This window comes from Fusarium odoratissimum (assembly GCF_000260195.1).
Source record: "Fusarium odoratissimum NRRL 54006 unplaced genomic scaffold supercont1.28, whole genome shotgun sequence".
Lineage (NCBI taxonomy): Eukaryota > Fungi > Ascomycota > Sordariomycetes > Hypocreales > Nectriaceae > Fusarium > Fusarium odoratissimum.
In genome coordinates this window covers 41540-65049 of record NW_022158712.1, presented here as the reverse complement: position 1 = coordinate 65049, position 23510 = coordinate 41540, and the positions used below count along the sequence as shown (strand labels likewise).

Sequence of the window (23510 nt, the reverse complement as noted above, 5' to 3'; positions counted from 1 at the left end):
TGTAACCCATTCCTGATTTCTAGCCTGTAAATTTATAAGTCGTCTATGCCTCTCTATATATGTAATGACCATACTGATTGAGAAAATGCCTATTATGAAGCCGGTCCCACCAAAATTCCAGATATTATCTGAGTGGATACTTGTGGGGGCCGGACTCCTGTTAGATACGCACGAATACGATTGGATGAGTGTATTAAAAAATGTGGACTATAATGTGGCAATGTTCTGGTTTAATTCCCCCTCCTTTTCTGGATACAATGATAATATTGCCATAAAGGAAAGCGGAGCCCATTCCCAGCCGCCAATCTAACAGGGGTGTTGTTCACCCACAAATCATATCAGCCTAACTTTGTAGCCTATGGCATCAGGTGTCGTGCTTGACTCCTTGGGTGAGGTCATAGTGATGCCACGGTCCTATAGCGCCCCCAGGTTGAGCACAATGTCCTTGGGTCTTATAGTTGACGCTCGATCATATAATACGATGAGTTGCTCAAAGAGTAGTGGCTTGATCTCCACCAAAGCAATCGTATAACCCAAGTGTGAGTGAAACATACATCTCAAATGAGTTTGACTGACCGAAGTCAAGATTTAAGGCGTCCGCGTCGGCTGTCGGCCAAGCCCGAATATTTCTGCGGAGTAAGGGTAACTACATCGGACTAGGCTAGACATATCAAACGGTGCTGAATAACCCCCCGATATTCCTAGCTCAGGATAACCAAGTGAGTTGTCCACCGGCCAACACGAGGTCACTTACCTTCCACCTCAACCCTAAAGATAAACGCGTCGTCTTCATGACAACAAGTATTTACAGTGAGGCTGCAGCCTTGCAGACCTTGATAGAAGGTACGTCCGCTTTCCCCGGCCAGGTTGCCAAGCTCTAACCCCCCAGCGAACCTACGGGTATTATACCCAATGCACCAAATGGAGGTCGTGACATACAAGGACGGCGGCGGTCAGATATACGCATGCGTAGTCGGGGTGCCGAGTCACCGTGAGTGGTACGTGGGAGAGCTCGAGATTCTGCACAAGGGCGAGCCTGGAAATCCGCCATTGGGTTTCAAGCACTCGCTGGAGAGTGTTTTCCGCGAAACTCAGGACTTATTGGGGGCTCAACTACAGAAACAATGTCGCACGGGGAGATGAAACTTGACTGCATTATATTGCATTCCTGACATGTGATTGTTAAATGTATAAGTACTCCGCGATTTTAGCTTGCTTCCAGTTCAAGTACGCTCTCTCTATGTGATTGTCAATACAAGATAAGCCAGCTCAATTACGAAATCAGCCATAACTCTGTCATTCTTAGAGCGGCCTTTCGGCATCAACACATTTCCCAAAGTCTGGTTTCCCTTCTCGATTCGTCTCTAGTAGTTCAATTGCGTTTTGTATCTAAATTCAAACCTCTACCTGGAGAGTATCTGATATGGATGTTGGTCATTCTTGGTTACTATTCGGGAGATAGTTCTGTTACCCTGGATAATAAACAGTTCACCCGTGATTCCGTCTTTGGCCCATTGCGGGTTAGCGTGTATTAGTCACCATAGACCATTTTAATCTCCTTTTCGCCACGCTTCTTCTCCAAGATCAGATTAAGACAAGCATCGGATAAGAGCGGCTTAAAGACCTAAAACTCGTCGAGATTGACGGTCCCCTCTAACCTTGCATTCTTAGCTTGGGTTCATTTCGTGGTGTTGTGCTCTCGGCTGGATCCGCCCTATGATCTGATGGACATAGTCTGTTCCACTGCCTCGCCATCTCGCCACATCATCCTTGAACATGAGTCAAATAGGCCGGAGTCTCGAATCTCCAGCCCTAAGTACATCTCGAGTCCAGAACTTAGTTAGAGACTGGCATGGGCGAGAAACCCACGTTTTTGTTCTGGACAAACACCAGCTAACCAGGGTTTCGCTATGTAGTCAGCCAGTGATACCAAGAACATGTGCCCCAGAAAGGCATAATCTTGCCTATGACGAGATCTAGGACTCACCAGGCTGACAGTGGCAACGTACTGGCTGGGGTTGATGCGTTGATAGAATGTACAAAAAAAAAACTACACATTATCTGAGTTGCCTTAATGCCCCCGCCCTTGGCATATGACTATACAGAATGTATGATCTGCTTTTTAAACTTGCTCATATGATCAGAAATGATGTAATAAGAACGATAAGTTGGGAAATCCATAGGATTAGGTTCTTGAGACATGAAAGGTATACCTAATAACGAGCATATATCACTTACCACGAGCATTAGAAACAGGATAGCTTTTTCCTCATAAAAACTACATCACATATACAAACAAATAACTCAAATATCCTTACACAGACCAACAGCCGAGGTTACATATTCTTCATCATATCGAATAGTCCAGAGCTACTGTACCACATTATTCTGACGGTCATCGATTACCACGTCGACCCTTCTAGAGCTAAGCAATCCATCTATATTCCCGGCACTAATGCTACCCTCAAAGCCGCCAAAAACTCCGCCTTCAGGGTCTTAGGCACGCTGCACTATAAACCTGAGGACTTAGGAGAGCTGGCTGATTCGTTTAATAAGCAGGACGAAGCGGCTAAACAGATAATAGCGCAGGTTATCTCGGGTGACTTGCAATAAAGGGTATAAGATTAGGCTCTGTGGCCGGGCGCCGAGCAGGTATCCTGAGTTTGCCAAGCTTCTAGTTGACGCTGGCATTGATTCTATCTCTGTTAGTCCGGATAGCCTTGTTGCAGTAAAGAGGCATGTGGTAGCTAGTGTGCAATCTTGATGCCCAGGTGGGATGAGGAGGCAAATTTGGGTCGATATATGTTTGCAGAATTGCGTTCAACTGTGGGCTTTTAACTGGAGGCTAATTTATAATGTGTCATGGCGTAAGAAAGGGTAGTTAGAATGCCGAAACTTGGACTGAATAAATTTGTTTTATTTTCGAGTTCTAATAAAAAAAAAAAAAAAAAAAAAAAAAATTACATTATTAATCAAGTTTGGCGCAAATGGCCGCTGTACACCAGATTGCCTAGCAGATTATAAAAGCCCAATCTGCCCACGGCATTCTTGGCTTAATAATTCCGATGGATCCAGTCAATAGTTTCGCTAAGTTCCTTCGCTGACTTAGCTATATGTGCCTCCTCGTCACTATCCAACGTCATCTGAATAGTACTCATAACTCCCTTCTTCCCGATGACGGCGGGCAAGCTGAAATAGCAACCAAAGTCAGGTTGGAAATGGCTGACGGGACGAACATTGCGCTTGTCCAAGAAGATAGACGCACACAAACTGGACACAATAGAGCCAAGCCCAAAGGGAGTCGAACCCTTAGCTCTGATTATGCTCTGCGACCAATCCTTGCATTCATCCGCAAGCTCGACACGGTCAAAAATGTTGGGGGGGATCGATGTGTTAATGGGGACGCCAGCAACTGTTGCCGCTGACCATGCTACAACCTGGGGGTTTCCATGTACCCCCAACACGTGGATATCTATCGAATTAGCCGCAATCTAGAACTCCATTAGCCCAACTTCAGAGATCGCAAGATCCATATGCACTCACTCCAGCCCGCATGGCCATGAGCCCACGGAGCCGCACCGAGTCTAGGAACGTGCCTGAGCCCAAGACTTGAGATGTCGGAAGTCCGGAAATTTCATGAGCGAGGGACGTGAGCAGGTCGACAGGGTTTGACACGACAAGCAGGATTGTGTCTGATCTGAACGGCTTCATTTTCTCAATTACTTCTCGAACAATTGACATGTTCCGGGATGTATAGTCGATGGTTGTTTGGCCTAGAGAACATGAAGTGAGCCTCATGCGCTTAATCACAGCAAGCAAACAAGATTTTCCTCTTTGACCGCTTACCTATCATGTGCTTGGATCCAGCTGTGATGACCACAATGTCAGCCTTGGCTGCCTCATGGTGTGAGGCCGCTCGCACGCGCGTGCTGCTGTTACAACTATAGGCCACGTCGGAAAGGTCACGAACTTGGCCGTCTCTCAAATCGATATCGATGTCGACGAGGAGTAATTCGCTCACAAAAGAGGTAAGGATGATGGAGTATGCTGCGGCGCCTCCGACCTGGCCCACGCCGACAATTGCGATCTGAGAAACCAAATTCATGGTTCTAGAGAGCTGTTCCAACCACCAGATTGATGCTTTTGCAGCCCCAAGGTACCCACGTTGCTTTTAACAAGGCAATTCAGCCCCGTATCCTGTAGAAGCCCAGGGTCCGGCTTTCCGAATAAACCGGGGCATCGCCCGCACGCCTCATGGGACAACCCACCTGACCCTGGTTTCTTACTTTCTTAGCGCACAACTGATATAAATACTAAGAATACCTTTTTGTTTATTGAGCGCGCCTAGGTTGCCAGGACCCCGCTTTACGTAAGTTCTGATTAACGATGACGACGATGGCATCAGCCATGACCAGCCCGCCTACAACCCAGGTCCGTTCAATCAGGGAATCCATACTTCCACGAATCTTATCAGAGGCACGGTGCGGTAACCTTACAGTACCTCAGTTGTTTGCTTATGGCTGATTACACCACCAACACCTCCGTAATAATAACATATACGTCTACGTACAGGTTGCTTTCGTCACTGCGCGTACATGGTGCAACGAATGCATCTGGTTCCAATGGGTGCTACGTTCCCAGGTTTCCGAGGCCTTTGGCCATGAAAATTGTGGTAGGAGCGATGTGGAAGGGAATGGACCCGAATGACCAGTCTGGTAATATTTTCCAGCCATAGCTCAAGGATGATCGCATCCCGTTGGTGAAGTGGTATGTGAGATTGAAGTTGGAAAACAGGGGAAAAATGCAAATGGTTCAGTGATTGAGACTTTCGGGGATGGAGAATAACGGTTCCTATTTAATTATTGCTATCGGCTGCTTATGACTCGGGATGATTTATATGTTGGAGGCGCCTAAGGCTGAGGAGAACACTCCTGTGAACTGTAGGGGTTTCAGGGGGATTCACTATGAACTTGTTTCCAACTCCACAGCTGCTGATAACCACTCCCGAATTATTACCAAAATTCGACATCTCTCCATGATCTGAATCTATGGACGGGGAGGGTGGCAGAACTAAACTCAATAATTTCAATGCATTGATTCTGCCAAGAAAAAACAGCAGAAAGCAAAAGAGACTGGTAATATGAGGATCTACCTAGTCGAGACGTCTTACAACCGTATCTTGCTGTTTCTTTGCTACAGCCACCAATGCGTCGGCATGTTCGAGGCAAGCGCCTTTGATTTCATTAAAGAACACGCGATCAGAGTCGTAATCTATTGTGATCCGGAGGATATAATACAACGGGTCAGTATCCCCAGCCGTCGCGATGGGTTTGTCAGATGCAGCGAGCTGTCTGATGTTCTGTTTGATAAAGATGTTTGCAGTAACGTTTTGCCCTGATAATCATGTTTCTGATTTCAGCAGTGGAAGTTTGCGCTTATTTGACAGTGTAGTCACTCTTATCTCATCCTCTAAATCTCTTATATTCATAGATATCTGGCCTGTCGTGTTATCCCCTCGACCAAGTTGAGGCTCCAATAAACATATTGCCCCACCTCAGTTATACGCGAGAAAGCCTTCTTAGTAAGGTAATACATGAAGAAATTCTTTACTAAAATCAGGATAATATTTATAACGCCTGTATCATGAGGACTTCGAAAACGGTGAGAATAGATGTAAAATAATGCATATTTTAACCTTTGCGAATTGTTAATAATATATCTCTTCATTAAACTGACTGGAAGCTTAACGTGCCCTCTTTGGTAATATGCCATACGCCCCTGACGCAAATGTTGCCCTATACAGCATCCAAGACCACTCCATGGACACCCCCAACTAACGCACCACTAAAATTTTAATCCTACCATATAAATTCTGAATAACCTGTTTAGTATATAGTTCTAGGTGACTCCTTGACGATCCTGGTAGTCTACTGCTTGCCCCATGCTTGTTATCCCGTTAGCAAAAAAAAAAGAAGAAGAAAACAAAACCTACAGATGCTTATACTTCCAGAACCAAATTCATCTGCAGTAGACAACAAGGCACCGAAACAAAGACACAACTGTAAGCCAATGGCAGCTGAATCGCATAGTATAAAACAAGATGGGAAGCATAATTACAGTGATCCGCCGAAAAGGACCTTGATTGGAAATCCGTGAATGTAACCAGCGGGATTTTATGCGGGCATTAAATGAGACAAGAGGACAAAGCAAAGTATTCTAATGCCTGGGCCTCAAAGTGCAAAGGTTAAATAGGGAAGATTGCGGCATAGACTTCAAGTGCATTTTAATCGATAAATATCTTGCCAAGAAAAGAAACAAGACGTATCGAATTCTCGCCTTTTTCCTAGGCTCTATATTTCAACTAAATAGTGGTGAGGTCCTTATTCAGGACCTGAAATAATAACAAACCCTATTTTACTGAGGAACAAGGTCTTTAGAGTTTGCTTAATATAAAACCGAATCGTTTCTAAAACAAATTTGACTTATTAATATGAAAATGTTACTCTGTGTAATACTATGCAGAGATCTTATCAAGGATATTAAACAGCGGTACTTAATAAAGATTCCCAAGAAGGACCGTTTTGTTGCTGATAGTATTAATCCTGGTTTTCAGTTAGACTTGTGGTTAAGGTCTTATGGTTAAGCTTTTGCTTTCACTTTCATAAGCCGCATTCTTGGGTGTTTTCCCCGCAAAGTGTCTGATTGACAGATCGACTTGTCCCTATGTATCTATAGATCAGACAGTTTGCTTAGGCTACTTCCCGGGCCTGAGCCTTCCGCCCAAGCCAACTAAACTTTAGTTGGCTACGGTGTGGCTATCAATGTGCGCTTGCAAAAAGTGGAAGGTTGCTTGTGTCTTTACTGGTGGAGTCGCAGCGCCGACGATCACTATCAGGACTGTAAGCATTGCAACTATTATCTTGATGGCTTGAGTGGGTAGCGAAGGGCAGTCTTCGAGCGACTTAGCTTTGCGATAACAACTCTTCTGGCGACAAGTGGCGGCTGATTGTGTATGGGTAAGGCTTTTGGAGTTAGGGGCATAATTGACCCAGAAGGAAGAGTATAAGATCACATACGAAGATAAGGAGTCCATGGATCCTTGGACATAAACTTTCCAGATCAGACCACAACAGGCCAAGGCCGATGGCGGACCATGGTCACAGCGCAAGAATACCGACGAGAAGTCCAAGATACGTATGCCTGATATAGGCACGAAGTGATTTATAATATAAATCCGGCAGTTAAATGCTTCGTGCATTTTGGAATAATAGGTTAAGTAGTCTGATGAAGAAACCATTAAGCAATCATGACGATATTAAATAATACCCCACCAAGTCAAAACGACCAAACTTCAGGGCATCCAATGGCTTCCTATAATCACCATTATCATGGTTTTTCTTATCTTATATAGCCTTCTCATATATAAGTATGTCGTGCCCTGGTCGACAAATAAGAGCGTATGGTACCAGAGCTAATATCAAGAATGTATAATTTCAGAACCCTTAGTAACAACCCACTCGCGAGCTCAGCGCAGTCAGAGAGCGTACAATCATCGAGTAGCACAAGGTACGAGGTTAGCAACTGGCAACAGCTAGACTCAGTAGCTCCACTGCAGACGTACAAGCAAGTAACATCAGATTTGGAAATCGAGGGCCCAGGAGAACATTGGGACTGGCCCGACGCGCCTGTAATCTGGTAAGCTATTCCAATCATCAGATAGATTCATTCTTAAATTGACTGTTCTTGTTATATAGCGCGATATGCTTAGAAAGTATGGCAAATAGTGATACCGTCCGTCGGTTACCCTGCAGCCATACATTCGATTCAGGTTGCATTGGTCCATAGTACCTGGGGCAACCTAATACCTGTACCTTGTGTGTATCACACTTCATGCCATCGGAGCATGCACATATCAGAACGAACAGATGAAAAGCATAAGGCCTGGTTGTTCACCAACACCGAGTAATCATGACCTCACGAACTGTCACCTGTGATGCCAGTACAAGCTTTTGTGGCTCAACTTAAATCCAGTAATCAGAGTTTGTATCACATGGTTGAAGTCATATGGCTGCATTTTAACTTTATGGCTAGCCATCAATCATATGATACCTTCCGTGTTTCATTTAATCCAGCACAGCTTTGTGGAACATATCAGTGAGTTCGTGGTTCCTGTTATGTGTCGAAGCTACTATGAAAAGTGGCAAGTTGTCTCGAATTCCTGGCGCGTATTGACGCATAGATGCTGAGCCGGCTCACCTTTGCTGATTTTTATTCCGAATATACTACCAACTATGCCTGTTATTGAAATCCCAAAGGAGCAATGGGCGCAAGTACTCGAAAAGCCCGGCGGCCGTATGTGTCTCCTTTTTTTGTTTCAAACTTGGGTTCGCTAGATATTAATATCAGTTAACAGTGGTTGTTCATAAGAAAGTTCCCGTACATATGCCAGGTCCCGATGAGGTCTTGGTCAATGTAAAGTATTCCGGAGTCTGTCATACCGACTTACACGCTATGATGGGTGATTGGCCACTAAAGAGGAAGATGCCTCTAGTTGGTGGTCACGAAGGCGCTGGTGTCGTGGTCGCCAAGGGTGAGCTTGTCATGAACATAGAGATTAGTGACCACGTTGGGATCAAGTGGTTAAATGGCTCTTGTTTAAACTGCACTTTCTGCTTACAAGGCGATGAGCAGCTCTGTCCTCAGGCTCTCCTCTCCGGCTATACAGTCGACGGCACTTTCCAGCAATATGCTATTGCCAAGGCGGCACACATCACCCGAATCCCTAGCGAGTGTAGCCTGGAAGACGTTTGTCCGATCCTTTGCGCAGGACTCACCGTTTACAAGGGGCTTAAAGAATCTGGTGTTCGTCCGGGGCAATATGTCGCCATAGTTGGTGCAGGTGGTGGCCTCGGATGCTTCGCTCTACAGTACGCTAAGGCCATGGGTGTCCACAGCATTGCAATCGACGCAGGGAACGATAAATTCAAGGTTTGCAAAGATCTGGGTGCAGCAGCTTTTATCGACTTCCAAGAGTCCTCAGATATTGCCGCTGATGTTAGGGCCGCAGTCCCCGACGGGTTCGGGCCCCACGCTGTCCTCGTGCTCGCAACCCACGAGGCGCCATTCCAGCAGGCATACAAATATGTTCGATCACACGGCAGTGTTGTTTGTATTGGTATGCCGGGCTATGCATATCTCAAAGCACCAATCTTCGCCACTGTCGTTCGCATGGTCAACATCAAAGGCAGTTATGTGGGGAACCGCCAGGACGCAGCCGAGGCTATTGAATTCTTCCGACTTGGCCAGATTAAAGCGCCACACAAGCTTATTGGTTTGAGTCATCTACAGGATGTCTATGATATGATGCTTAAGGATGAGATTGTGGGTCGGTATGTCGTTGATACAAGCAAGTGATATCGGTTTCAAAGTTTTACCATGATAGTATGACTGGTCAAGTTGAGAGAGATGGCATTGAATCACCATATTGGCTGGCCACATCTTTAGCTGGAAAATCATTTTACTTCATATAGTACTGGTATAAATGTTACTGATTCTCATACCTGCTAGAGCCTAGCTGCCTTTAAGCCGTGGGATGTAGTATTTAGTAATATTGTTGCATTCTGCGCCATTGGAGACACCTGGTCCGAATTAAATTATAACTGGTTGGCTGAAATCATCCTTCGATTATCTTCTGGATCGGGATCGCTGCTAACCTGAGACCTAAGCTAAGCAACAGCCTTTTACGGTTTCTATCTTTGCTTTTCCATTTTCCTTTCTTTTAAGGTGCTCCGATGAGTCGTTCAGTCAGGGTGTTAGTATGGTTGTTGCGATTGTTATGGTAATTCTCTAAAGCTGATCTCGCCATGTTTCTCTACGTCTGCCACTACCTAGGGCTAATCTTCCCAGCACTAGTTTCGAGTAAAGGAAGTTCGTGAGTAGCGCCAGGTAATAGGGACTCCATAACTCGAAGGAGAAATATTGGTAGTGATTTACACACAGTATGGCCTCATCAGAGAAGAAATATCACCTATTATCTAGAGTTTTAGGCAAAGTCTAGACTCGTAGGTTAATGTAAGGACTCCGATCTCTTGATATACAGCTAAGCTAAGAGTATATAGTCTATGATGGATTTTAAGCTGAAGCTTAAGCGGCCCGGCTGGTTTCGACCATTGATGTCAAATTTACAATGGGATTAGCATACTTCGTAGGTTAGTGTATCAAGTTTCTGGTTCTAGTTGATATTAATGAAATAGTAAAAGGCGGGCTGGTTGTTATGCTACCCTACTTTGTGGTCCAGCATATCGATACTGCACTAATTATCTCAATGACAATTACAGCTGTTATGCTGTCAATATTCAGATACACTTAATCTGCGGTTACTCGATTGGGCTATTATTCCGCCTTCTACGGATCTTTAGAGACTTGATTTGTTGGAGGCGTTGCCGCCTGGGTTAGTTATGGTACTGTACGGGCTGTAAATAAAGGTTTAAAAATAACTTGAATAAGAGAGACAGGCTATGAATGGGCTTGAGAATATTATTCAGTTACGCGTTACTTGAAGGATCTGATTCAATCCCTATCGTACACGGTTAGCACGCTACAAGTGATGTACCAGGAAGTGAAGATGGTGATTCTTCCACCTATTCCATCCATGATTGGCACCACAAAGTTCGCCGGGCCCAAACTCTCCCATCCTCGGTCCCCTAAAGTTGATATCGGCAGTTCACACTCTGCATTGCTATCCCTTCGACCGTGCGAAGGCTCCGTAATTTAACATACTCTATTGTCATAACACTGTCAGAAGCTTATTCTGCAGGCTGGCATAGTGACCAGTGCAGATTCAGACATACAAATATAGCCTCAAGACCAGCGCTTATTGGGTTAGATCTCTACGAGTGAACGCTAGGGAGTCCTAGCAAAGCGAAAAGAATGAATCACTAGGTAGTATTAGCTGTCAGAATGCTTATTCCTAGTGGTTATTGCATTGACTAGATAGATGTGAATGCATTATCTGGTTATCTATCTGAGGGAATTTCCATTCCCACTAAATCGGACGTATGTAGTGGTGCCGATATAGAATGCCATGGCCAGCAACAGCGGCCTTGGACCATTCAAGTCCTGTGGTAGTGTTGACGTACGTCAATCTGGTCTTCTCTATTGATTGAAATTTTAGTTGACGGTATTGGTTGCCTCGGCCTTCTTCGGGTGCAACAGGCGACTGAGCCAAGAGAGGGCCTCATTGCTGACACCGAGAACGGTGGTAACTGCAGCCTTTCCGTGGGCGACAAGGCATACTTGCTTGTTCTTCTTATACTCAGAGTCATAAACTTTAGGAACGTGGTCTCTACCCTCCAGGCCTTTGTGGTATGATAGGGAGATAAGGTCCTTAGTGTCGTTGTACAGCACCTGGGTAGGCTTTTTAATAATGGGGAATTGTTTTTCGACGTAATGGAGGATGTTGTCGCCTAAGGAATCGACCTTGATATAAAGTAGAAGGTGTTGGTATGGCTTCTGGAACCAAGTCGTGGTGGTGGCAGCGAAAGTCTGACAAGCGGCGTTGCCGAACGGGATGGACCTCTGGCCGTATTTGCCAGACTCGAAAGTATGAACGCCGTCGCTGATGACCGGGTAGCTGAGCAGATGCTATCATGAGCTTAGCATCCGAATAAGGCAATGCATAACAGTGTAAGTGTAGTAGGAGCTGTATATTATACCTGGAAGCAAACCGAGTGGTGAGCAAGTCCCGCGTTATCGTTGAGCTGGGAAGACACTGTGCCGGATGCGTACCAACAAAGAATCAGGGCAAGCGAGAATGGTATATAGAGCAATAACAAGCCGGGCAAGTCACCGTAGCTGCCGGATTAATATGATAATAGCATTATAAGTAGAGAAGATGGCAGGTAGATATAGTGGCACTAAATAATAGGTACTATTAGATCGCGAAGGGACTTTGAAGTGGGAGAGGTAGCGCGATTGGAGGAAAGTTTATAAATCGTAGGAGGCACAAGACACAAGAGTGGGGCCCAGGCTGGTCGCCTAACCGTAGCCGGGGTGACAAAATGAATCAAAAAGTTGATTGCCCCTTCAGGCCCAGTTATCGTGCAAGATGTCGGCATTATATTGTCACCCTCTTGCTAGCCAAACAAGACGGTGAAACTATTTTAACTTGGGCAAATATGCAAAGCTCTTATCGAAAGAGTTGATCTCTATGTGTAAAAAGAGAAAGAGAAAATTGAAGAAAAGACAGACTCAGAGGCCATTCATTGCATTTGCATAAATATCTGTTGTGTAGCTGTCGATCACTTTCATCAAGTCTTGGCGCAATATTCGCTCTGATCAAGACCTCGCGGTTCTCGTCCTCACTTCCTCTTCGCTAGTAAAATGTACGTGCCCCAAACCGATTCAACCTCGATGTTTCTCCAGCGATCACCCTGTGCCTTCCACTCAGGTTCTGCCTCCAAGATCTGGTCAAACAAGATGTCCACAATGTCTCCCTCACCGCCTTCGGCACGGCTCTTGTTGTCCGGGTGCGCATCCATCCAGCCCCGATAAGCAGTGAAGGCCCGCACATAAGCCTCAAACTGTCCTAGATTGATCTTGCTCCTCATCCAGGCCGTCTTTGCGTCTGCAACCTCAGTCGTGTCTTTGTCAACGTTGTAGGTGATTCGCTTGATCTTGTCCCAATCCGCCTCAGGGGGCTTGACATCCGCCAACAGGCCCCGGAGGATGTCTCGCGCGGGACGCTCCCAATACTGGTTCAACCCTTCCAGCCCAGGCGATACATCTCCTTCGCCGTAGCAGAACCTCTCAAATATCTTGTTGGCTTGCGGGTGTCCAATGATGATGTTGTCCTTGTACCCCCAAAAGGCCAGTGAGCCGCCTGACTTGACTACCCTGGACAACTCTGGCCAGACTCTGGGGTAGTCGAACCAATGCGCTGACTCCCCGGCTACAGCCATGTCTACCGAGTGCACCGGTAGAAAAGACAAGTCCTCGGCGCTGCCCTGGCGGAACGAGATCTTGGAGAACTGGGCAGTAGCTTGCATTCCTTGCTGCATCATACCAGCACTGGGGTCAATGGCGATGGCTCTGGCAAAGTGGGGGCTCAGCTCCCTAGCAACAATTCCATGGCCAGAACCCAAGTCCAGCAGCGTACCATGAGGATCCTCATGATGATAATACCCCAGAATTGTCTTGAACAGACTTGCAGGATACGTGGGCCTGGCTGCGGCGTACCCTGCAGCAGAGAAAGTTGCCCTCCTGCCGTGGCGTCAGTTCAGTTGCGCAGTCTCCTAGGAGAAGATGCATTGATTTGACTATGATGACTCACCCATAAATGGACATTGTCACGTTCACAATGGCTGATTGATCAAAGGCTACTATACTCGGGAGAGTCGTTCAATAAACAAGAAAAGATGCACCAGCAGGATCGACTGATTTATACTTCGCAACCGCGGCTTCGGCCTTACACATGACATAAGCACTCAAGATTTATGGAGTGATCGATCGGTGTATGCCGCTGCCCCGCAGCGCGGCGTGGGTGATAACGGAACCTATACCATCCCTTGAATTCCTGCACCCTTGATTGACAATCCTGAACGGCCGAAGACACAACCTATCCTGCTAGCCAAGTGTTCAGCCGACTCTGTGTTATAATGTCCACCGAAGCCAATGTTCGCAATTTCTTTGCGTCCTCAGCCTCCGCGGCTGTGGGTGCTAGCTCAAACCCCGCCAATTTCGGCCACCGAGGTCGGATCCTTGTCAATAACCTACTCATCAAGGCCGCGTTGGGCTGACAGTGTTTTAAATAGTCTATGCGTGGTATCTCTATCTCTATCATGACTTGCCAGTCACTCCCAGTAATCCGGGGTCGGCAACTATTTCTGCTCTGGAAAAGGACCATCCCACTGTCCCCAGCGTCGCGGCGCTTCCCAACCCCAACCAGACGTCCATCACAGTCATCACTCCCCTCGGTAACCCTCAAGGTGCTCCAGGAGGCAAAGGAGCTAAGGATCCCATCCGCGTGGCTGCAGCCTGGTAGCTTTGACGATGACGTCCTCAAGTTTGCCAATGAGCAAGGCGGATTCAATGCAGTCGTGGCTGGCGATGCCGGCCGGGTCTCCAAGGGTGGTGCATTTTAGTGTATAGTAAGCGAAGGCTGAAAGCAGCTGGGAAGCTGTAAGAGGTCAATTGGAGGGCAGAGAATCATGACCGAAGAACACGTAGTTTGATGGTCATATCATATCTTACGAGCAGCCTGAGTTTTGGTACGCTCCCGCCCTCTCAGCTTATGAGTTACCCGGTGGGCCGAGAAGCTGTTAGATACGCATGAATATAACGGGGTGAGTGTATCCCAGTGTGGACCAGAATGTGATGATGTTATTGCTTGCCGACTTGATTCTTTGGGTCAGTCTGTCCATGAGGGTTTTACATCTCTTTTGGATATAAGAATAATATTGCAATAAGGGAAGTGGGGCCCATTCCTGCTGAATTAGTGATAGCACGTTGATACCCCGAGGCAGTCGCTGAAGCCATCAACACCCTCGCTCAGCAGGTGAACCTCTTCAAGATTGAGGTCGAAGCGGCCCAGCGCCCTCGTGACGCTGTCGAAGACCTCCTCCGTCAAATGGTGGCTCAACTGGGCGGCATCAACACTCGTCTCCGAACTTTTGAAGGCAGTGTCAATCGCATGGAAGCAACCGTCGCCGGCCAAGGTGAGCGCTTGGATAATATTGATGAGCGTTTGGATAGTATCGATGGTCATCTCGCCAGCCTGTTAGTACCATCAGCCTTTCCCGCCCGTCTTTATCAACAGATGTAGGACCTCCGCAACAAGGAACGTTCGCGCCCGAGCTTCCAACGCCCGAGTCACTGAGGCTGTCACCGCCCTGACCCCCCTTGTCAATCCATAGACTGGCGTGGACATTCCCAACTTCCCCCGCACCTATGGCGATGCCCAAGAGCTCAACAATATGTACATGTATTCCTCCCATCTTATAGCCAATTAATCCTAACATCTGCATTGCAGCTCGCGAGCTTGGAGCCCTTCTGGTAGTCCTCGGCGTGCGCTGCAATAGAACTGCTGAGCGCAAGCGAGCCGCTTTCTTCAATGCCATTGGCATTACACTCATGGCGCACTAGTTAGTGCTTTTTCAGTTTATCGCATTCTGGAATGGAGTTTGGTGTAATCGGTTCAAGAGAACTATACCCATATGTAGTTGGCTATCAATTTTGGTATACCTAGACCTAGGGAACACGGAATAGACATGGAAGATGTCTTGATGAATATGCTTTCAACTGAGTAACTGTTTGTGACTGCGAAATGCGACGAGTCGAGATACGCGGTCTGTCACCCGGAAATATCGTTTGCAGGGCGTTTTAGTGATTGCATAGGGCATCTTCCACTGGAACCCCTCCTGAAGCTGGCCACTACGAGCGCATCAATCAGTAGCCGAGTCCCATTGCCTTCTGGACAGATGGGCTGTCGGGAAATCTACGGGCCCATGTTTATCTTGGCGCGGTTTCCCTTATCTGAAGCGCAATTTGCTGGCCGTTACATCAACCATCAAATCTGGAACAGTCAATGCATGTAAATTGTGTCTTGACTCTCAGTTAGATTGAACCAATTGAAGTCTAAGATTTCACTACTTTAATATTCTAATCTAGATACTGGTGTTTCTGTTTGCAAATAATGCAGTACCTAAAAGCTGGATGAGAATTATCCCTGAAGGTTGGGTGTATTGGTGCGCTCTGCCAGTACAATCCAGGGAGAGAGTAGTCTGAACAAACAGCTATCCTGTCAATGTAAATACGACGCTTATTATTATACGTGCTGTTTATATAATTATTTCGTATTGAACAGCACCTTTCAATTCCGTAGCTTGCAAGCTGGAGATGCTGAGCTTGAAAAAACCATAACTCAAGATGGCGCCTTGTGTAACCACAAAGCCAGCATGGACCTGCACCAAGATCAAATTACACGTCATCCTCAACATTTAGTTTTTTTATCGAGTTTACTGATTGCAGGCTCTGTGACCATGTCTTCCTCCTTTCATTAATTATTATATTCTCTCCACGGCTCACTGCGAGTTACGCTACTGATGTTACCCGAAACGATATTGCCAATCGAACTCATTTTACTATGCCAGACGTCAAACTTCACAGTACGTTGTGGAAACACGTACCGAGGCATCAATTCTGTGTACTCATAACATGAGGCTGCTGTCCAAGGTTTCAGAACCTCCCTCTCCAGAGAGCTCCTATGGAATGAAGCGCCCCTGCAATTCAAGCACCCAAGACTCGAACGACGAAAAGTCAATTCCACAAGTCACCCGCTCCGAAACAGCCATCAGTGGAGTAACGGACATGAAGAGTGCCAATAGAATCCGCTACCATGCCCGAGAAGCAAAGGCCGAGGCCGACAAGGCCAACAGAGCCTTAGAATACGCCAAGAATATGCATCAAATGGCCGAACGAAGCATCAAAGCGGCTATAGCGCTCCTTGAAGGGGACACACTTCCAGGGAGAGAGCTGCAAAGAAGGCCTATGATGAGGCAGATGCAGAAGCAGAAGGCCTGAACAGGACATATAGGACAGCTGAACGTCGGTTGGAAGAGCTTCTGGACAGCGAAGAATAATCGCTCCCACGCTGGCCCTCGAGGAAGATTTGAGATATAGATAGTTAAGTTGAGAGACGCAGGGATAAAACGATTGATTTGGTAGAGGCGTTAATTTAAATCTCTTGCTCGAACCATTAGCGAGAGATGCCAATAGCCAAGAAAGTAGTAGTTCTGGCTTGCGGAGCTAGGATTCACTATTATGCTGTTAATATTTTAGCGGCATAATGAGATGTCCCCCAGGCAGTCTCTGTCAATCTCGATTATGGCTTTCCTGCTTGCTACCATTCTTTTTACATGCCTGCACGTATTAATTGATTCGCATATCTTGAGTAAATCTTTATTTATATAGAAATCTTCTCGATCCAGAGAAGAGCGTCGCCATTGTTATTTACTAAATTATAGATGCTCAATCTGGCGGCGTTACGACAGGCAGGAAGGATGCTGTATGATGTGATGCAACGACCAACCGTTCACAACCAACGCTTGGGAATGGAACGCGTTGTATTGACTTGAACTTGTCCCATGCTGACAGTGAAGAAACCGTGGTTGCCTGAGTGAAGATTTTAGATGGTTAACTCGGGCCAGGTACTGGACACTGTTGTTAATGAGTGATGGGTTGTTATCGACGTTGGAACGTTTAGCCTCCCTATGTGCCAACTAACAGCTGAGCCTGGTGCTGATTTAACTGTTTGCTATATAGCAATAGGTACTATTGCTTCCTGACCCTTGGTGTTGCTAGTGCCGCATATCGAGTACAGTGAATTGAGTCTGAGATGATAGTGAGATTGTCAGAGTTGAAAGCAGCCCATGGAATGCAACAGCTCTTCCATACCTAGGAATTCATGACTCTCTCTGAGAACTGACATGGTAGATCCGTTGGCAACATCTTCGCTCCCTCCTTGCTTTAAAGTACAATCATCTGGTCAAGTATTACCCCATAACAAGAGCTTCAGAAATACACACAAGTTAGAGCAAGCGAAAAACTATTAAAAGGGTAGTTTTTCCTGGTCAACTATCAGTTAGATAAACTATTATAATGTTAATAACATAATAAGCCTTAGTACTGGTGATATGCACCAAATCTCATGGCTGCTTCGGAGTCCTGGTCGGTCATTAGAAGATGCAGCAGCAGCCTGACTTTCAATAAGCTACTCTGTTAATTCTATAATTAAAAAAACTCAGGATCGATAATAATCTAACTCTCGACCTCTTGGCCCACCAGTCTCTGTCCCAAGGTCTTACATCGACGGTCAAAGAGTATTGACTTAAATTCATCGTCGCTGTGACCCGCTTCACTTACAAGCCATCAGTCTTAGTCCCCAACGGCGCCGGAAGAAGTGGGATAGTCATCGGTGTAAATAAACGGACAGAAGCCGCGTTTCTCCTAAAAGGGAACGCTATGGTCACGGTTGGGGCACTGGGGATAGGGACGAATCATTTCCAAGAGCAACAGGCTAAGAGCACAATAGACCAACACCAATAGCGACCCGAACACTTGGCAGCACCAGTACCGCTTTCACCGTGAGGTACAGAGCCAGCCGATGAATCAGCTCAACTGGCATTAACAAGACCAGCAGTGCCAGCGGCAAGAGTCTTAGGTCCCAGAAAGACAGGGAATCAACACCCAGCATTCATATGATGCTGAGATGTCCTCTTTGAGCCATAGATCTGATGAGTGATAATAGTGGGAGTGGTAACAAGCTACCTAGCCTCATGTCCAGCAGTGCCAGTCGTAGTCGATCGTCGAGCAACTCAGCGAATGCCTCGACAGGTTCTGGAGCCCAACCTCCTCTCGTCTCCCCAATATCAACGTACACGTTCCAACTAATACTGTTACTCATGACTTCTAGATTGCTTCACCCAAGCCACTCTCGAAGTCCACGGCTTGGGCCCTCATGAGGCTCCTCAAGAAACTCTCCTTCCACGTCAACAAGGCTCTCCTGACGAACCAGGAGGACCAATTTACATGTTCTGTTGGCACTGTCAGTTGCAATGCCAGCGGACATTGAGATTATCAATAACCATTTGTTCCGAAGCCTACGGAAATGGACGCCGAAAAACTAAGTTGATATATCAGTGAAAGCTATATCTACTTCTATCTAGGAATGACCAGCTTGGGGTTCCCGTTGATAAGATTCATCAATGGTGGATTCAAACAATTCACACTATCTGAGTGACTCTATGTAGACGTCAAGGTATCACGAAGGTTGGAAGGCGAACTCGTCCAAACCTCTCGAATACATCGCTAGGCCAGCAATAGCCCTCATCTGCTTCGCTGGAGCTGAATTTGATACGGAGAGAGGAATCATGCGTTGTATGGCGCTGTGGTCCCCTATGCGATCCCAGCGACCCGAATCCTTCAGAGAGTCTCCGTCCAGGTCACCGCATAGGATGGCCCTGAACAGGTCTGTGGAAGCGTTGAACGACGAGCCTAAGATACCAAAGCTGGTCCCGAGTGTTAACTTCAAGTGCACAGTATATGCTGAGTTCATATCATCGTACATGTTTTTTCTCGCATCTCCAAGCAGGGTCAATTTCACCATGCACAATTGTATTATCAAGAAATTGTGCTCTGCTATTTTTAGTGACCTAGTTTGACCTTCCATGTCGTAAACGGTGTCCTACAACTGGTCTTCGAATATTGTCGCTTCTTTTTCGGCGATCTTGAGCTCTTTGCTCTTTTGTGTTCTGATTTTTGGTGCTTGATGCTTTGCTCTTCCTGTTTCTTGCTGTTGTCGATCGATCGTCGCACTTCCACTTCGAGAGACTTGAGCTTCTCTTGTAGCCCTGCCACAGCAACCTCCTTGAGCTTCTGGTACGCTGCCACCTTCTCATCTGTTAGCTTTTGTTGCTTCTTGGCATTGTCCCGGATCTTCGTCTTGAGAATGCCCTTTGCAGCCTTCCACGCTTCAGCTTGTTAGCCAAACTCTTTCATATTCTTTTGTTAAGCCGTTCCGGTTTCGTCGAGTAGCTTTCGGAGTCTGTCATTATCGAGAGCAATTCGGAGCCGACGGATGTTGGTGGCCTACCTGCATAATGCAGCCAAGCGGCTGCTTAAGCTTCTTTTCCGCGGTTCTGTTATATAACAACACATCTCTCATGAACTAAGATGGTAGGAAGGCCTATTCGTTCATTGGACTCAGGTCCAAGCATTAGGACAATGGATTTTGGTGCCAAGGCTGTCTACTTACATGGTGCAGCTAGCCGCTGTAGCCACGGTAGCATCCATGCTCAGTCTATTTGTACCACTTGTAACACCCTTCCGCTTTATAAGCAAACGATGGATCGCTTCCACTGCAACGAAGCTCGCTATGTACCAGCGCTTCGTGCTTCATGGATTGAGTCAGCTGAGAAAAGAACGGTACACTATCACGTGTTCTTGTGCCAGCCCCGAACGTCAAATCAATTGAAGTCTCCTTTTTAGCTTCTCTTAACTGCCGCGTCTGCCGTCCCAAAGTAAAGAGCACGATGTAAGAGTCACAGAGACAAGGAGCAGAGGACCAGGGGTCATGCATGTTTTCTCCTCTCTGAAGAAGCGCCAAGGCCAACATCAAGCATTTGGGCATCCGCATGCGCATCGTCAGGATCATGCAGCAGGGGATGCAAAGATCCCCTGCTCTTGGTCCCATTGACCATATCTGGGTACACCGCCTGGAAAAGCATTATCGCTGACAGATCAAGGCGATCGTTCTCGGTAGGGAAGATGCTCGTATCCCTGGGCCAGTGATACGTGAGTCAAAGGAGGAGATCGTCAACGCCTATCACAGGCTTAGATTTAGTGAGAGTGTTGAGACAGAAATTGTCCTTCACTTGGCCATTGATATACTTCAGATGGTTAACTTCTCCAACTTACAGAAATAAGTAATATCACTAAACAAGTACCTTACGGATCTCCTCAGTCATTCGCGTTGACGACATCCCCTCTCACACGACTATCCCATTTTATGGCTATTACCAGCAATAAATTACCAGTAACATATTTTTAGCAACTTATCGCCACCCCAGGGAGGGCCTTTATTCTCTGTTCTAGCTGGCGTAGGCCGGCTTTCGAAGGGGCAGGCCATAAAGTGCTAGACGTCTCGAGTGGTTATAGCCTCTTTGGAAACGGCAAATTAAGAGGGTAGCATTTCCGATGTATATTGTCCTCACTGCCGGGCTCCCAGCATAGGGCCGTGATTTCTACCATCTCATCAGGCTGCCCTGGATTCGAGGGTGACGAGGTTAGGCTTTCTGATCATCGAACGAGCTGTTCGACCTGTTGTTATCTTCGTTTGGCGAACAGCTATCGGATGTGTTATTATTCTTTATGAAGCTTGTTGGTGTCCATTGAACAGGTGATTGGAAGACAGATTCGAGTTCCTCGCCGATCTTCGGCCAGCGCGGGACTTTACCGGAATTATACTTATAGGCAAGTTTGGGGTCTGCGTCAATAGCATCGACTTATTCACAAAGCGGAGCATTTGACGACAAATCACTTTGCGTGCCTTATTAAAACCAGCAACATTAGCATCAAATAGAGATTTGTCGTTAACAAGCGGGTCGAAGCCCTCCTTTTTGGTGCTCTGTAGTGCCTGGTTGGAAGATGCCCCTGCTTATTTCGATTCAATCTTACGTAAAATAAACATAGATTGGTCAAACCACAATTACAATAAGTAATAGCGGATTGAAGTCAACTTCACGAATGCATATTTAGAACTTTATATATAAGTAATAGATAATAAAACTAATTATAAATTACTTATACTGCTGTTATTGTTGCAGCAAATGACCTTAGCATTGCAAATCTTAGAGTTAGTGCAGGTTTAACCATAAAGCATTAGGTAAGTAGCATAATTAAGGAGTAAAAGATGTCTACTGCTATTAGCCTCAGTAGTACAGCAGAACTGAGTTCCTAAAGAACAGGCATTGTCCTGCTAAGTAGGTGGGGGAGCTGGGCAGTTCGTGCTACTAACATCCCTTTTGGTTCTAAGTATACATTAAGTTAGAGACATTGTTAGATGCATTAAAAAAAAACTTACAACGGAGGGCCGGCATTCTGGGCCAGGGAAAGTCACCGAAATTCGGGCCACTAAGGTTAATATCTTGAATCTCAACCTGTGCAGCCGGTTCGGCAATAGGCGATGCTAAAGCGCCTTGCAGCAGCGCAAGACCGCAGCAGAGAGTGGAAAGTTGCATGGTGATAGTGTCTAGCTTAAGTGCAGGGCGAGTAGCTCAAGATAGGCTGTAGTAGAAAGAGAGTAGCTAAGGGAGTAGCGAGATGTAGAGTGACCGAGATGGCTAAAAGGTTGCAAGGTACAAAGGACGAGCAGGATAGACTAATATTCGTATAGAGTCTTTTACAGTACTTTGTTCATTAAGGGCATCCCATCTAGGAAATGTTTTGAGTTGAAAAGGTTAATTCGCACCCGTTACAACGCTGTGCATCGCCCACCGTTAGCTATTATTAGTTATGACTAGATATGATATAAGTGTAGTCTGTGCTAAATTGTTGAAACATTATGGTGTAAGGTCTAAATTGTAAGCTAGATGTGTTATTCGTCGATGAGACCTGTGGCTAAAAGCTTATCTTTAAATATTAACTTAGTAGTCTGTGCTAAGGCTTGCATCTCGTGCAAGATTGGCGGAAGTCGGTGGTTGGGTTAATGCATATGCAAGGGCATCCGGGCATATGGCAATAACCACTAATCAGCCAGTTATGAGGCCACTGACCATTCTGTAGTCAGTGGCTTGCCGTTTCGTGAGAGAACGATTAAATGTAACTGTGGCTTGTCTTGTTGCCTTTGTCTTGGACTGCTTTCAACGACTATTATTACATGTGATATGAAGTAATTACACTTTGCTAGTTTTAAAGTTCTCTATGATCGGTCTGGCTTTAATTTCACTGTCCTTTGTCTATTAGGTAAAAGCGTTTACTTATATATAAGACCTGAGACTTTTAACTCATCCTTAAGTATTTATGCTGCCATATTTATTAAGCCATTATATTATCTTATTTACTACTAGTTTTTAAATATTAAGGGACTGCTTAGTATAGTATTTATATACTGCTATGCACTCAACCTGCCATATTCCAAATGGCATCAGCCATCTCACAGCGGTGGCTCAGTAGGGTAGATTGCCATACAATATGCATCTAAGAAGGTCGCCGCCAAAAGCTATCTTACGACTACAGGTTTGCTCTGAGGGTTGCCCTTTTGCGTCATATCGACATCACAGGTGGTAATACAACTCTGTAGCTAAACATACTGAGATTCTCTTAGGAGCCTGATATGTTGGGTGGATGTTGAGTGGATGTTGAGTTGAGTAATTTGCCTAGTATGCAGCCATCCATTTGGGTGGTGCTGCTTGTCCGATGAAAGCAGTGTTAAGTATTGCTTTATTGCGTAGGAATGATTATTTACTTTTACGCGGATGATGGAGCCTGGCCGACAAAGTCCAAACTAGGCTCAACAATGTGACCCCAACGAGAAGGTATGCAAGTGGCGCTTTGGTAGGTTTTGTAGACCTCTAATCTAGTTACCGCTCCTGGACTGGAGATAACCTCCCAATGGTACAAGGAGAGAGTGTAACAACAACCTGCCTATATATAGGCTGTTCCCCTCGGCGGTTGACGAGCGGTTATGCCCTATCTTAGAGTCAGGCCTCAACTTGATTCACAGCACTTGTTCAAGAGCCAAAACCAACTTTGCATCACACGTCTCAGCCTATTTCCTTCAAAATGAAGTTCTTCGTTCTTGCACCTTTCTTTTCCATGCCACTGGTTCTGGCTGCTCCTGGCGGTTACTACCCGCCAGGCCAAACTATCACGGTCACCAAGCCGGTCACGGTCACCAAACCAGCATACACGGTCACGGTCACCAAGCCAGCATACACGGTCACGGTCACCAAGCC

The 23510-nt window shown here is 46.1% G+C and overlaps 9 protein-coding genes across 10 annotated transcripts; 4 read left to right on the top strand and 5 right to left on the bottom strand.

The window, feature by feature from the left end:
* The first annotated feature begins 321 nt into the window (after positions 1–321).
* FOIG_12649 (uncharacterized protein) lies at positions 322–1217 on the top strand. Of its 2 annotated transcripts, XM_031213585.1 has the most exons (3): positions 322–539; positions 587–843; positions 890–1217. In XM_031213585.1, exons 2-3 carry the CDS (start codon positions 792–794, stop codon positions 1141–1143), a joined length of 306 nt encoding a protein of 101 aa, XP_031056543.1. In that variant the 5' UTR covers positions 322–539; positions 587–791; the 3' UTR covers positions 1144–1217. The 2 variants fall into 2 exon arrangements, with proteins under 2 accessions (XP_031056543.1, XP_031056544.1); XM_031213586.1 differs by having other exon boundaries at positions 587–1217.
* Positions 1218–2944: 1727 nt separating this feature from the next.
* FOIG_12648 (L-lactate dehydrogenase) lies at positions 2945–4170 on the bottom strand. Its single transcript, XM_031213584.1, has 3 exons — positions 3847–4170; positions 3544–3773; positions 2945–3491 (listed from the first exon to the last, which is right to left on the bottom strand). Exons 1-3 carry the CDS (start codon positions 4103–4105, stop codon positions 3054–3056), a joined length of 927 nt encoding a protein of 308 aa, XP_031056542.1. The 5' UTR covers positions 4106–4170; the 3' UTR covers positions 2945–3053.
* A 3955-nt stretch (positions 4171–8125) lies between these two features.
* On the top strand, positions 8126–9592 carry FOIG_12647 (alcohol dehydrogenase 1). The gene is made up of 2 exons (XM_031213583.1): positions 8126–8352; positions 8414–9592. The coding sequence occupies exons 1-2, from the start codon at positions 8292–8294 to the stop codon at positions 9412–9414; spliced, it is 1062 nt and encodes a 353-aa protein (XP_031056541.1). The 5' UTR covers positions 8126–8291; the 3' UTR covers positions 9415–9592.
* A 1412-nt stretch (positions 9593–11004) lies between these two features.
* Positions 11005–13344, bottom strand: FOIG_12646 (uncharacterized protein; the record flags this gene model as incomplete). Its single annotated transcript, XM_031213582.1, has 3 exons — positions 11005–11643; positions 12399–13260; positions 13331–13344. The coding sequence occupies 3 exons, from the start codon at positions 13342–13344 to the stop codon at positions 11170–11172; spliced, it is 1350 nt and encodes a 449-aa protein (XP_031056540.1). The 3' UTR covers positions 11005–11169.
* A 156-nt stretch (positions 13345–13500) lies between these two features.
* Positions 13501–14424, top strand: FOIG_12645 (uncharacterized protein). Its single transcript, XM_031213581.1, has 2 exons — positions 13501–13749; positions 13812–14424. The coding sequence occupies exons 1-2, from the start codon at positions 13672–13674 to the stop codon at positions 14139–14141; spliced, it is 408 nt and encodes a 135-aa protein (XP_031056539.1). The 5' UTR covers positions 13501–13671; the 3' UTR covers positions 14142–14424.
* Positions 14425–16212: 1788 nt separating this feature from the next.
* On the top strand, positions 16213–16578 carry FOIG_12644 (uncharacterized protein; the record flags this gene model as incomplete). The annotated part of the gene is made up of 1 exon (XM_031213580.1): positions 16213–16578. One exon carries the CDS (start codon positions 16213–16215, stop codon positions 16576–16578), a length of 366 nt encoding a protein of 121 aa, XP_031056538.1.
* A 2239-nt stretch (positions 16579–18817) lies between these two features.
* On the bottom strand, positions 18818–19123 carry FOIG_12643 (uncharacterized protein; the record flags this gene model as incomplete). Its single annotated transcript, XM_031213579.1, has 1 exon — positions 18818–19123. The coding sequence occupies one exon, from the start codon at positions 19121–19123 to the stop codon at positions 18818–18820; it is 306 nt and encodes a 101-aa protein (XP_031056537.1).
* Positions 19124–19208: 85 nt separating this feature from the next.
* On the bottom strand, positions 19209–19454 carry FOIG_12642 (uncharacterized protein; the record flags this gene model as incomplete). Its single annotated transcript, XM_031213578.1, has 1 exon — positions 19209–19454. One exon carries the CDS (start codon positions 19452–19454, stop codon positions 19209–19211), a length of 246 nt encoding a protein of 81 aa, XP_031056536.1.
* Positions 19455–21638: 2184 nt separating this feature from the next.
* On the bottom strand, positions 21639–21794 carry FOIG_12641 (uncharacterized protein; the record flags this gene model as incomplete). Its single annotated transcript, XM_031213577.1, has 1 exon — positions 21639–21794. A coding segment is annotated over one exon (156 nt), but the record flags the coding sequence as incomplete, so codon positions are not given.
* Between the last annotated feature and the right edge of the window lie 1716 nt (positions 21795–23510).